Genomic DNA, 13,652 nt, shown 5'->3' on the forward strand with positions numbered 1-13,652 from the left:
GTGGAGTAGTTGTGGGTGATGAGGTAAGTAAGCCATCAAGGATGACCACTAGGCTCATGGCTAGCAACTGGTGGAGAGACGTGCCATTTACTTTCCTGGAAAGCAATCAGGGAGAAACAGGTATAACATGTGAGAGAGCTCAAGGATTCTGTTTTGGATGTGTAAGCCTTGAGATGCCTATTAGTCATCCATGTATTGCTGTTAAATAGGCAGTTGGAATAGGAGTGTTACCACTTAAGAAAGGAGTCTGGAATGGAGGTATTTAGGAGGCATCAGCATATAAATCTACACCAACAAATAGAAATATAATGTAAGATACACACATAAAGTTTTCTAGCAGCCACATTAAAAAGTAAAAGCAGGTGAAATTAATTTTAATATATTCTATTTGACCCAATATGTGTAATTATCATTTTAACGCTTAATCAATATAAAAATTAATGAGATTTTTTTTGGGGGGGGGAGCCGCGCCGAGTGGCATGCGAGATCTTAGTTCCCCAATCAGGGATCGAACCCGTGTCCCCTGTAGTGGAAGCTCGGAGTCCTAACGGTTGGACCGCCAGGGAATTCCCCATGAGATATTCTATAAACTTTTTCATACTAAGTCTTTGAAATCTGGTGTGTATTTTACACTTACAGCACACCTCAAATAGGACTAGCCACATTTCAAGTGTCAACTTGTCACATGTGGTCATGGCTACCTATTGGACAGTACAGAACAGTGATGATATTTAAAGCTATGGGGCTGGATGAGTGGAAGAGAGCCCAGGACTGGATTTTGGAGCCCTTGAACATTTAGAGTTCAGGTAGAAGAGGAGGGGCTGACAAAGGAGACAGCAAATGAGAGCCCAGTAAACTAGGAATAAAACAAGGGAAGTGTAGTGTCAAGGAGGCCATGAGAAGGGGGCTGTCAACTGCATCAACTGATGATGAGAAGTGGAGGAAGATGAGAACACAGAAGTGACCACTGATTGGGAAGATGGAGTTGTTAGTCATCTAACAAAAGCCAGCTTTAGTAGACCGAAGGCTCCTCCTTTGGAGCTGAAGAGACCATGGGAAGTGGAAAGTGGAGTCCTCTTGTGCACACATCTCAAAGGCAACACATTCCAAACTGATCTATCTGCTCCGGCATCCTCCCCCACTCTCTTCTCTTCCTATATTCTGATCTCCATTGGGGAGCCCACGCTAGAAATCTGGGAGACGTTCTCAAATCCTTTCTCTCAGACCTCATAAGCTATTACTCACAACGTCATCCATTTCACTTGCGAAATACTTAATCTGTTTCCACTCCTCACCCACTCCGCCGCCAAGTTACCCCCAAAGCTAGTTAAACTGTACACGTACTCTCCCTTTCTCAAACGCCTTTCCCAGGCATTCTTATAGAATTCAGTGCTCATTTCAGCCGCTGTTCTCACTACATTCATCCATTCACCAAACTGGTCTTTAAAGTATCAGTATCAGAAACTGATCGATCTCTCCAAGTAAACCGTGAGCTCTTTGAGGTCCAAGAGCTTGTCACACTCCATTTTGTATTCCCAGTACCTGGCACGTAACTTGATACATCATAAGGTGCTCAATCAACTGTGTGTTATTAAGAATAGCCAAACAGGCTGCGGAGAGCAATGCTGCGAGAAGGGCGGCGGACGTTTTCGCTTCCTTCGCGCAGGTGGGATCACGCCTGGCGTCGGGCCGGAGGGGAGGCCCGCACTTTCTCCGAAGGAGCGGCGCGGGGGCGGCAACAAGAGCAGGGCCAGAAACGAGAGGACAGCGCTGCCGACGGTAGAAAGCCGGAACTCCGCGCCTAGACAGCTCCTGATGAAAATGAACGTCGCCGCCTCACCTCTTTCCCTGCCGGCCCTGCCCACCACGTGATCACGTCCACCCACGTGAGCGTAACCCTGCTTGACCTGCCGCGGCGTCACATGAGCAACTGCGGTCACGTGAGCACTGTTTTCGCTGGGCTCTGGCAGTGGCTTCTTCCCGGAGTTGCAGTCACTGTCGTCTCTCGGTCTCCCGTCGGCCCGATGGAGGAGGAGGAGGAGGAAGCGAGGGCGCTGCTGCCTGGCGGCCCCAACGAGGCCGGCAGAGGCGTCCCCATTACACCCCCTGCCCCCGGGGCGCTGCCGGCTCTCTGCGACCCCAGTCGCCTGGCGCACCGGCTTTTGGTGCTGTTGCTGATGTGCTTCCTTGGTTTTGGTGAGCCGGCTGGCCTGGTGGGGTGGGGTTGATAATAAGGAATTCCCGTCTTTGTCTCGGAGCTGCACTGAGCTCCTAGGTGCCACGCGGCCTCAGGGAAGCTTCTTGCTTCAGCTCCTGGGCTTCCCTTTTCCTTTCGCGACCCCATCCAAGCCTGTGGACGTTGCTAGCTATTCAGCGTCCCAAAGGTGGGGGTCAGGGGACTGAGCTGGGCGCGTTTTGTCCCACTCCTTTGCTTCCAAGAAGTCCCAAAGGCTAACAACTTGGGCCCTGGGCCACAGATACGAAGAAATTCCTAGATCGTCAAGGTTCCTCTCATGACACTTTTTTAAAAATCCTTTTTTTAAAAAAAATTTATTGGAGTGTAGTTGCTTTATAATGTTGTATTCGTTTCTGCCGTACAGAGAAGTGAATCAATTATACGTATGCATATATCCACTCTTTCAGATTTCCTTCCCATTTAGGTCACGACAGATCATTGAGTAGAGTTCCCTGTGCTATACAGTAGGTTCTCATTAGTTATCTTTTATTCATGGTAGTGTATATATGTGTCAATCCCAATCTCCCAGTTCGTCCCACTTCTTCCTTCCCCCCTTGGTAACCCTCTCATGACACTTTGTTGAGAAGGAATTCAGAAAGATTTAACTGGCCCCCTCCCCCCAAAGAAACCCCACACATACTTTAAAATTTTTGATTGACTAATTCATTGGCAGTTATTTATATGTTTCTCGCCCTCTTTGGTAAAACGTATGAGTGTGTCTTGATAGCTTCAGTTGAGTAGATGTGTTCTTGTACTTTTCCGCTCTGCCAATGTGAAGCAATCATAACTGGATTGGACTTGTGGTGTTTGGTTTCAGTCATGAATTTAGTGACTCTGAAAGCAGTTTCTGGAGATAATTTTTAAAATACCTCCTTATTATATTCCAGCAACTAATTTATTAGCAACATTCTAATGTCAGTATCAGTTTGGTGTGAAAGTAGTAATGTGTTTTTCATGGACTGGCTGGAATTGGTGGAATCAACAGATTTAGGAACATGATGGTGGATTACTTTATGCTACTGCTGGAATATATAAGTAGGCATGGAGGATGCTTTGGGCTTTAGTTTCTTTGCATCTCTTTTTGTTCCCCCACTTCTCACTTTGTGGAAAGATGGTGCCCATTCATTAGCTTTAAAGCCTGAGATTGGTATCCCTGACAGTGATTAAAGCAGGAATCGTAAATTGCTGAGTTGAGGAACAAAAAACAAGAACAACACGAAACACTTAAAATACCACGTACTTAAGCAATTAATTTTTAGTAAATTATGGTTACCTGGGTGGGTTTCAGAATCCAGAGTCAAACCTTTCTAATAACAGTTTTCTGTCTTTTGAACTGGTGGCTTCTAATGTATACTTCTAGACAGAGTTCGTGGAGAAGTGGAGGCAGCATTATCCTGTGCCTATAAAAAAAATCTGTCGATTTTATTACTGTAAAAATAACTCTGAGTGCATGAATGTCCAACCTCTCTCCACTTCTCTTTCTTACCCTCCAAAAAGACGTTATTATTATGTTTTAATTTAACCCTTTAGAATTCTTGTTTTATTTTTCTTCATTCCTGGCACTGTATTTGCTAAATTATTTGATCTTGGGTATGCTGTTTGTAGAATTAAGAGGTCTTGTTTTAAAAACAGGTTTAGTCAGAATAGTTAAACTCCATTCCTCTGCTCTCAAGATAAGTGGTGGCTTTAGGTAACATTACTAGGAAACTGCTGAGGATGTTTGTGAAATTTTTAGTGTATGTGTGTTTTGGTCGCTTTAAGGAAAATACAGCTGTTTCATGAAGGTGCTAATAAAACAATAGACGTACAAAACATGATGAAAGTAAGGTGGAAGAACAATTAGTTGTTGATTAACTTCTTAATCCAGGTTCCCAGTATTTGCTGTGTATGCAGGCTCATAATTTGTAAATAACTTGGCATGTTTTCTGTGGATTATTTGGCTGCAATTTAGAGAATATTGGTGGACAAGGAAGTGGTCCAAAAAAGGTTCCAGTGTCAGTCTTTGAGCCCCTAGTATAGTCATTTAAAATCAGCATTTGAGTAGTAATTGCAGCTTGAAACTTTTATATGGCAAGTATTATTACTTAAAAGAAAATTGCTTTTCCTTTTTCTAGGCAGCTATTTTTGCTATGATAATCCTGCTGCCCTTCAGACTCAGGTTAAACGGGTAAGTTGACTTCACCTTTGTTTCTTTTGTCGGCTCTGGAACAGGTATACTGTGGAGGCATCATCAGCTCTCAGGTTGCCAGGTCTGAAACATTGTCTAATGAATCCATTTTCACATCCATTGTCACCAAATTTGTGTGGGCACGGAGTATTCTTGAGTTGGAATGAATGGCCACAAAAAATTCATTCATAGCACTTGTGACTTGATATCGTTTCACATCTTAGATAATTGCTATTTCTACAGTATTGCCAAAAAGTCTTTTGGCAGATTTTTGTTTGCATTTCTCTCATTGTGTAATCATTGGAATGACAGATGATTTGGTAGGATAGCATTTTGCTTTCTTAAATATGTTTCTGTTGTTATTTCGTTTTTAAGATGCGGCTACTGATTCCAGAGGATTGTCCGTGTCAGTATTTTTAGTCTGGCTTTATAAAAATATATTTGATATTTAGAGTTTCTTGTGTATTTAGATAGTTTTTTTTTTTTTTTTTTTTTTGCGGTATGTGGGCCTCTCACTGCTGTGGCCTCTCCTGTTCCGGAGCACAGGCTCTGGACGCGCAGGCTCAGCGGCCATGGCTCATGGGCCTAGCCGCTCTGCAGCATGTGGGATCTTCCCGGACCGGGGCACGAACCCGTGTCCCCTGCATCAGCAGGCGGACTCTCAACCACTGCACCACCAGGGAAGCCCTAGATAGTCTTTTTTTTTTCCCTTGTAAGTTTTTTCACCTTTGGATAGGAAGAAATACATAGATTGGCCCTTCACATTCTAGAATGAAAGGGAAGGAAGATAGGAATTAGTGGAGAGGAGGGAAGGGATAAGCTAAGATTGCCCTTTTTCATGTGGGTGTAGAACCCCACAGCAGGTTGTACATGGGGAATAAAATGTAGAAGATACAGGCAGATGCAGACAGAAGTGGTCCCAGTAGTGGAAGAACTGATTGATCCTGAACTCCATGAAGCCTCTGAAATGACTGCACACTCAGGAAGTTCCTCGGTGTGACCATTTTTCTGGGGTAGCGGCCATAGCTGTCATGAGAGTCTCAAAGCACTTAGCAGCTGCAAATGATTAAGAAACGCCTGCCCTTCCAGAAAGAATGTTTTGATTTGTTAGTTGCTAAACTTAACTGGAAAAAAATAGTTTTGTTTTCTTTCCGTATAGGATATGCAGGTGAATACCACGAAATTCATGCTGCTGTATGCCTGGTATTCTTGGCCCAATGTAGTTTTGTGTTTCTTTGGTGGCTTTTTGGTAGACCGCGTGTTTGGAATACGGTAAGCTTGGGAAAAATCTCACTTATAGGTAAATACAATTATTAAGAAAACACAGAACTAAATTAAGTATTTCTAGAAAGAACTGAATAAACCTGTGTATTGACTGTGATAATCTGCATTAGTTTTTGTGTGTGTGTGATTTTTATATCTCTGGGATTTTTAAAAAAATAAATTTATTTTTGGCTGCGTTGGGTCTTTGTTGCTGCGTGAGCTTTCTAGTTGCGGCGAGCGGGGGCTACTCTTCGTTGTGGTGTGCGGGCTTCTCATTGCAGTGGCTTCTCTTGTTGCTGAGCATGGGCTCTAGGCACGTGGGCTTCAGTAGTTGTGGCTCACGGGCTCTAGGCACGTGGGCTTCAGTAGTTGTGGCGCACGGGCTTAGTTGCTCCGCTGCATGTGGGATCTTCCCCGACCATGGATCAAACCCACGTTCCCTGCATTGGCAGGCGGATTCTTAACCACTGCGCCACCAGGGAAGCCCCTGGAATCGGTTTTCGAAACTTCACTTAAGGTAAATGCTGTTCAGGGAATATGGTAGCTCAGTTATCTAAAGGTAAATTATGCCCTCACTTGGAATCAGCAGACCAGGGTCTGAATCCTTTTTCTGCCACTTGCTCAACTTCCTAGCTCTTTTGAGCTGTTCCTAGCTTCCTGATCTTCAGTTTCCTCATTGGTAAAATATGGGTAGTAATTCCTGCCTTGCAAGGTGGTGATAAGGATTGAGAGAGATGGAAGGACAGTATTTGGCACATAGTTAGTGTTTACCTCTCCCAACCCTGATGAGATTTTCTCTTTTGCCTTTCTTTAGGCATCAAACTTTTTGTGACCACCCCTCTTAGCTGAGGAAGGTATCCATTATAAGCTCTGTCAGTTTTCATCCTAATGATTAATTGTGTGTGTGCTGTTAGTGGAGACTTTAGGAGGGATGTAGTCTGGGAATATTTTCGGAAGGCAGAGGGCAAAATGACGATGAGTTTTCCAACCATGTTTGGTGGAAAAGAATTGAAGAAACTATAAGTGTTTAAATTTGGGGACTAACTTTTAAACATTTTGAAGAGCGTATAAAGGAGGACTTAAATTTAATTTGCTTGGTCTAAAGGGGTAGAATAAGTTTGAAATCCAGGGAGCCAGATTCCACTTAGTATGATGGAAACTTTGCTTGATCAGGGTGACAGGTGGGGCTGTGAGTTGCCTTGGGACCACAGTGAGTTTTCCAGTGCTAGAGAACATTCAGGAGACTCTGGTATGACCATTTCACAAGGATCTTTGGAGGGATTTGAGTTTCAGAAGAATGGTTTACTCATATGATCTTTAAGAACTCTCCTGATACTGGTATTTTATTACTCTGGGGAAACATTAATGAGCTATTCAGAGTGTGGGCTACTAGAGTAGGCAGATTTATAAGTGTATTAGCATGGTTGCTATTTTTCCTTTTAAAGATAGTTTTTAGTTATCAAGAATTATAACCACTTAAAATTACTTAATCTAGAATTCCTTGGAGTCAATCCTAAACTCAACAAAAATTTTATAAAGAATGTCCATTTTTAAATGGGAACCCTGGGAACTTCTTGAAGATTATTTAATAAGTTGTGTTTAAGATATGATAGTGGCTTAAACAAGCGTAAGCCATCACTAAAGCCTCTGGAATCTCCTTGGAAGTCAAGACTTCGGTAGGTCACCATGTAGCCTAGGAAGGCTGCTGACTTCAGAGGCTGACCCCTTTCTCTGGAGGGAATGCAGAGGGGTCAGAGAAACCCAAGAAGGACTCGGTGATATACTCTTCCTTCATTCTCTCTCTTTCTCTAACAGATGGGGCACCATTATTTTTAGTTGCTTTGTTTGCGTTGGACAGGTAAGAAAAGACAAAACGTTCATTGATTCATTGTGACAGTGACTTGAATTCTTGTCTCATTCCACCAGCAAAGATGTGTTTAGTGAATGCCTGACTTAATTAAGCAGGGCTCACAAATGCCCGTGTAACGTAATGCATAGTCCATTTTAAGCCTTGAGACAGATGAACCTTGATACTTAAATTTCACAGATTTACTAAGAAGGAATATTAAAATCCTTGTAGAAGGTGTGTTTCATCATAAGTCACTTATTTCTCTTAGATTCCTTGAATTTACTTTTTCTTTGATCTTACGTTATATTCTACATTACAGGTTGTTTTTGCTCTGGGTGGACTATTTCATGCTTTTTGGCTGATGGAATTTGGAAGGTTTGTGTTTGGGTAAGTTATGCATGATTTCACTTATCCCAACATATTATTATTTTAGTGTTCGTCTGTAAATTTATTAAAGATTTACAAAAAAATATATTATTGTATCTTCTGGAGAATTACTTCAGATCCTTGAAATCTAGCTATATTTGTAAGATTGTTCAATGGTTGTCTTAATTTTCCTTTAAAGTAAGCAACAATTTTGAGGGGTCATAGTTACCTCTGTGTAGGGTTTGAATATTAAATAGCTCTCCAGAAATGATATTTTTCTTAAGTGTTTTGCTTTTCTGTAGTATTGAAGACTGTGATTTAAACCTCATTTAGAAAAGCATAGACCATCATTTTCTAGGTTGGTGATTAATGGACATTTTGCTGCTTCTTAGTGGATATGTGTAGGTCCTTTTGAACTGTGTTGAAGAGGCTTGAAGGAGTAAATTACCAGAAGACTAACTGCTCTTAATGAATTTCAGTGTCTGTTCAGTAAGCCCATTCTGAGTTCAGCCTTGGGCTTCCTGCCCAGAGGGATGCAGATGAAATAACTTACTCATGCTTTTTACAGGTACCAGGGACATGTAGACATAGGTGACACACCCCCAAAAGTACTCTAAGTGAGAGAGAAGGAAAAAAAAAAGTATATAAACATATGAAAGGGATTCAGAGATGGAAGTGTGGTCAGAAATGGCCTCGTGGATGAAGTGGGCCTTGACATCAGTATAGGATTTGGATTAGTAGAAGAGGGGAAATATTTTTGGACGAGGACAGTGATGAGGGGGTCTCAGTGTTAGGATGCAGGGGAGAGGAAGCTCCTGCTTAAAGGTCAATGTGTAGAACTTACAGAAGGAAAATTCAAATCCAGGAAGTAGGAGAATGTCGAATATGGAAGATACTGGCCTGAAAAATGTGAATTTTTGTGTTTTCACAAGTACGGACCGCTCTCCCCACGTGAACATTTTATATAGCATGGATGGTGATGTGGTAGCTCAAACTCCTTTTATTGCTGGTCGTGGTTGTCATTGCAGTATATTAAATTACCCACACTTAGCAGTATAAAACAACCCTTACATTGTGGGCTTTGTGGGTCAGGAATTTGGACAGGGTACAGCGTACACAGTGTGTCTGTGCACCTGATGTCTGGAGCCTGAGCTGGGATGACTTGAAGGCTGGCACTGCTGGCTGGAGCACCTAAACAGGGCCTCTCTTGGCTTTCTCATAGTGTGGCGAACTCAGGGTAGTTGGACTTCTTACAAGGTGGCTCAGAGTTCTAGCTGTGAATGTTTGAATTAAAAGGCAGATCTCACCTTTTATAACCCAGCCTTGGGATCACACAACCCTGCCTCCACCACATTCTACTGGTTGAAGCAGTCACAAGCCCACTTAGATTCAGGGGAGGGGACATAGACCCCACCTCTTGACAGGAGGGGTGTCAAAATTTTACACCTGCTGCTTTGCCAACTGGGGTATTTCTTTAAAAACTGTAACTTTTCTTTCCTTATTTTAGGATTGGTGGGGAGTCCTTAGCAGTTGCCCAGAATACATATGCTGTGAGTTGGTTTAAAGGCAAAGAATTAAACTTGGTGTTTGGACTCCAGCTTAGCATGGCTAGAATTGTAAGTATGACACAGATAATGAAGCCAAATGGGAAGCAAAAGGTCGAATGTTGTAGTTATCTCTTAAAGATTACAGGGTGAAATATGTTTGTGTATAAGTTAGGTATTGATTTTTTATGTATTTTTCTAGACCATAGTATACCATTTACCTGACTTTAATTAAGGCATTTCTAACCTTATTTCACTTAGGAAACAGTCTAAAATGGCTAATTGAGCATTTGTTAGTTCAGAGAACCTGAGCATTGGGATGGATCATATGGATTTTGTTGTCTGATTTCTTTACCCATTTTCGGCGTTCCTGCAATGAAAGTCTTTACATATGGTCATCCAGGTTCTGCTCGCACATTTCTAGTGATAAGAAGCTCGCTGTGTGATGGGACAGCTCACCTACTACAATGAACTCTGTGAAGCTCAATCTCCCATAGAGATGAGGTCTGCCTGTACAAGTAGCTTTTAGTGATTGCTCCGACTTTTGCCCTCTAGTGAGTGTTTATTTTCTCTGTTGTGCAGCAGCACTTTGCTTACGAAGACAACTCTGAAGGTCTTGGTCAGACATGCTCATTTCCTGTGCTTGTCTAAGCCACGTGGTATGGGTTTCAGCTCCCTGACCGTGGTGCTCCCACCTCTCTGTATTTCATCACAGGTGGTCAGTACTCCTCAGCAGCATTTGGAACCTGGAAGTGATCGTGGTATTTCATGATAGGGGATCTGGTAGAGGGTACCCAGGGGAACAACATTATGCTATTATAAATGCAACCTGGAAGGTGTTTTGGCCATCCCAAACCCTGTTAGGTTTTTTCCGTCATGAACTCGTGTGAATAGAGGTTTTTAAAAAGATCCTTGCCATTAAAAATCAGGGTTTTAGGGGGCTTCCCTGGTGGCGCAGTGGTTGCGCGTCCGCCTGCCGATGCAGGGGAACCGGGTTCGCGCCCCGGTCTGGGAGGATCCCACATGCCGCGGAGCGGCTGGGCCCGTGAGCCATGGCCGCTGAGCCTGCGCGTCCGGAGCCTGTGCTCCGTAACGGGAGAGGCCACAACAGAGGGAGGCCCGCATACCACAAAAAAAAAAAAAAAAAAAAAAAAAAAAAATCAGGGTTTTAAAGACTGTAAATGGCATGAAAATGCTTGGAACATAGTCTTAAGGGAAGAAATCCAATACAAAAAAATCCAGTACAAATGAAATATTTTTAATGTAATATTTCATCTTAGGAAATATATAACACATATACATATGTCATACATATATACCATTTCTATATTTTTGTACATGTAGGCTCTTTCTTAATTTTCCAGTATTATAAATAGAGCTCTTGTGCAACACTCCAAAACTTGTCTGCATCTCTGATTATTTCCTGAGGCTAGGTTGCTAGGAATGGAATGATCACTGAGTCAGAGGGTTTGTTAGGGTTTCTTAGGACTGTTGAGACATATTTCCACTTTTTCCTCTCAGAGATGTTTACATCTCCATCTGTGAGATACGAGAGGATCCTTTTTATTGTAGCTTTCATAGTACTTTAAAAAAGTCATTTTGTCAATTTGATAGGAAACACCTAAACATTATTTTAATTTGTAATTCTTTGATAACTAGTGTGGTTTTCCACATTTTCTAAATTTTACCCACAAGGACATTCCTGGTACTTCCTTATGTATCTTGTGCAAGTCAAGACACGTCTGTGGCAGCTGGTGGATCTCATTGTCTAATAACTTCTAAAAGAAGGAAATAGGAGCAGTTGAGCAAGACTCATTCTCAGTAACGCCATTGTGGTTACTAGTGATCTTCACGTTCTTTTCTGTGTGGTCACAAACTAGTTATAATCCATTCACCTGCGTCCCGAGGAGCCCTACGTTTCTAGAAAGGAATCTCAGGGGCTTCTAGGATGCGGGGTGGAGGTTATGGGAATGGTGGGGGGACCTGAGGAGGAGGTGGAGGGAGCCAGATCTCAGGCAGCCACCTCTCTGTCAGCCAGGGTGGCTTGGCTCTGATCTGGTTGGTGTATTGAGGGTCCTTGTGAGATGCACACAGGAGACCAAAGGACTCCAGTACAGAGTTGCTGGGCTAGATGGAGGTTCAGTCTTTTTTGTGCTTCTCTTGGCCCTGCACATAACTCAGAATGATCATAGAGGTTTCGGCTTTACCTCGTCGTGATTTTTTTGTTGGCTGAGCTATGAGTTTGTCTGATTTTAGACCCTTGGACTGTTATCATTCAGGCAGTGGACTTTTTTCTTATTATTCCTGTCTTAGCTGGAGGTTGGAAGTCCAGCACTCTTGATTTTCCTCTGTAACTTGTTACTTTTAAAAACTCCTTATTTCAACAAATATTTATTCAGTACTTGCTAAGCCAGGTCATGTTAGGCATTTTAGAATTAAAGGGTTATTAAGACAATATGTCTTTGAGGGGCTTGTATTTTTGCTGATATTGAGGAAAGTTTCCAGTAGGTCTCCATTTATACCTTATTCAGATGAGCATCTGAATAATGCCACTGGCTAGCTTTTGTGAGAAATAGCCATGTGCGATTTGCTGCTGTGTTTGCCGTGGGAATATGGTTGAGGACATGTTCACTTCTCAATCTCCTTATCAGTAGCGTTTAGCACAGTCGACACTCCCCTTTCCTTGATTTCTCCTCTTGGGTTCTAGGACTCCACAGTCTCATAGTTTTCGTCTTGCCCTTCTGTGTGTTCTTTCTACCTCTTTTGCTGGTTCCACCTCAGTCTTCTCAACCTGTAAATGTGGGTTTGATCATTGGACACCCTCTCATTTATTTTGACACTCACTTCCTTGGTAATCTTATCTAGTTTTGAAGTTTTAAATAGCGTGTCTTTGCTCCTGAAGTTATATTGTCCAGGCCTTTCCCCTGAATTCCACACCCATACGTGCAGCTTCCTCCTTGACGTTTCCACTTGGATGTCTAGTAGGCGTATCAAACTCAACACAGCCAAAGCCCAGCTCTTAATGTTTCACCTGCTGTCCTCCAAACCAGCTCATGCTGAAGTTTCCTCATCTTCAGTTATGAACAGCTCTGTTCTTCCAGGTGCTCAGGCAAAAACTTGGATGTCACCGTGAACCACTCCTTACCCCCATTCCATTTCTTAGCCCAGAGCCACATTCTCAGCAAGGTCTCTACCCCTTTTTATTCTCCTTCTGTGCTTTATTTTTTTCCTTATTTTTTAGAGGCACTCATTGCTGTTTCATCTACTCTATAGTTTACCTTTTCTACCCCACTAAAATGGGGTTGCTCTCTATGAGAGCTGGAAATTTTTCTGTTTTGTTCTTTATTTTATTCCCAGTAACTAGAACAGTGACGGGCATGTTATCAGGGTTCAATAACTGCTAAATGAAAGAATAAATCAATGAGGTTAGTACTATTACTGTCTTCTAAAGTACGATCAGAGGATGAATTTTTTTTTTTTCAGATGTCAGGATCAGGAAAAGCTGTGCTTTTTCTGAGCCAAAGTTTATTTTTGTCTTGGGTACCCTGTGAATTTTATAACTTGTGTTTCATTTTTGTTTAGGCTACTAGGAAGAGCTAGATGTACTGTGCTGTTTTGAATGCTAGCATTTTCTATAAATTGGCATTTTTGTGTGGTAATCTTATCTGTGGCTTTATCCTAGGTTGTTAGCTCTTTCCTTGTAGTGTTTTTTAAAAAAATTATCTGTTGTTTAATCTGAACCCTATTATACCTATTTCTCTAAGCTAACTGACATCCTTTTTTTCTGAGCAAGACAGATAGAAATGAATATTATGTTGATTTTTTTTTTTTCCTTCTCTTTCAGGGAAGTACAGTAAACATGAACCTCATGGGATGGCTGTATTCTGAGGTTGAAGCTTCGTTGGGTTCTGCTGGTCACACAACCCTTGGGGTCACACTTATGATCGGTTAGTGAATCCAGAAGTCCCACCTTTTATCTGTCCTGAAAGCTTCTCATAGGAAATGGTATGGCGGAGAGGAAAGAACACGGGAATTGGGCTTTGACCACGTGGTTATAGTTTTGCCTGTACAATTCACTAGTTCTTGGACCTAATTAGACACAGTGAACATAGTAGCAATCATTCACCCCATTTGTGTTTTTATTTCCACTTTCTTTTTCTTTTTTTTTTTTGACATCTTTATTGGAGTAGAATTGCTTTACAATGGTGTGTTAGTTTCTGCTTTATA

At 42.1% G+C, this 13,652-nt stretch overlaps 1 protein-coding gene across 2 annotated transcripts in view; it reads left to right on the forward strand.

Moving 5' to 3' along the window:
- The first annotated feature begins 1,923 nt into the window (after positions 1-1,923).
- MFSD1 (major facilitator superfamily domain containing 1) overlaps positions 1,924-13,652 on the forward strand; it is a 31,414-nt gene continuing 19,685 nt past the window's right edge. The window contains exons 1-7 of one of the 2 annotated variants that reach the window (XR_008616415.1): positions 1,924-2,196; positions 4,351-4,403; positions 5,563-5,675; positions 7,482-7,524; positions 7,835-7,902; positions 9,389-9,497; positions 13,270-13,372. Coding sequence is in view for 1 of the 2 variants with exons in the window: in XM_028490531.2 (XP_028346332.1) it covers positions 2,025-2,196; positions 4,351-4,403; positions 5,563-5,675; positions 7,482-7,524; positions 7,835-7,902; positions 9,389-9,497; positions 13,270-13,372 (661 nt within the window). In the remaining variant the exon portion in view is untranslated. The remainder of the gene's footprint in view (positions 2,197-4,350; positions 4,404-5,562; positions 5,676-7,481; positions 7,525-7,834; positions 7,903-9,388; positions 9,498-13,269; positions 13,373-13,652) is intronic. The other variant, XM_028490531.2, reaches the window with a different exon arrangement.

This window comes from Physeter macrocephalus, chromosome 1, assembly GCF_002837175.3.
Source record: "Physeter macrocephalus isolate SW-GA chromosome 1, ASM283717v5, whole genome shotgun sequence".
In the NCBI taxonomy this organism is placed as follows: domain Eukaryota; kingdom Metazoa; phylum Chordata; class Mammalia; order Artiodactyla; family Physeteridae; genus Physeter; species Physeter macrocephalus.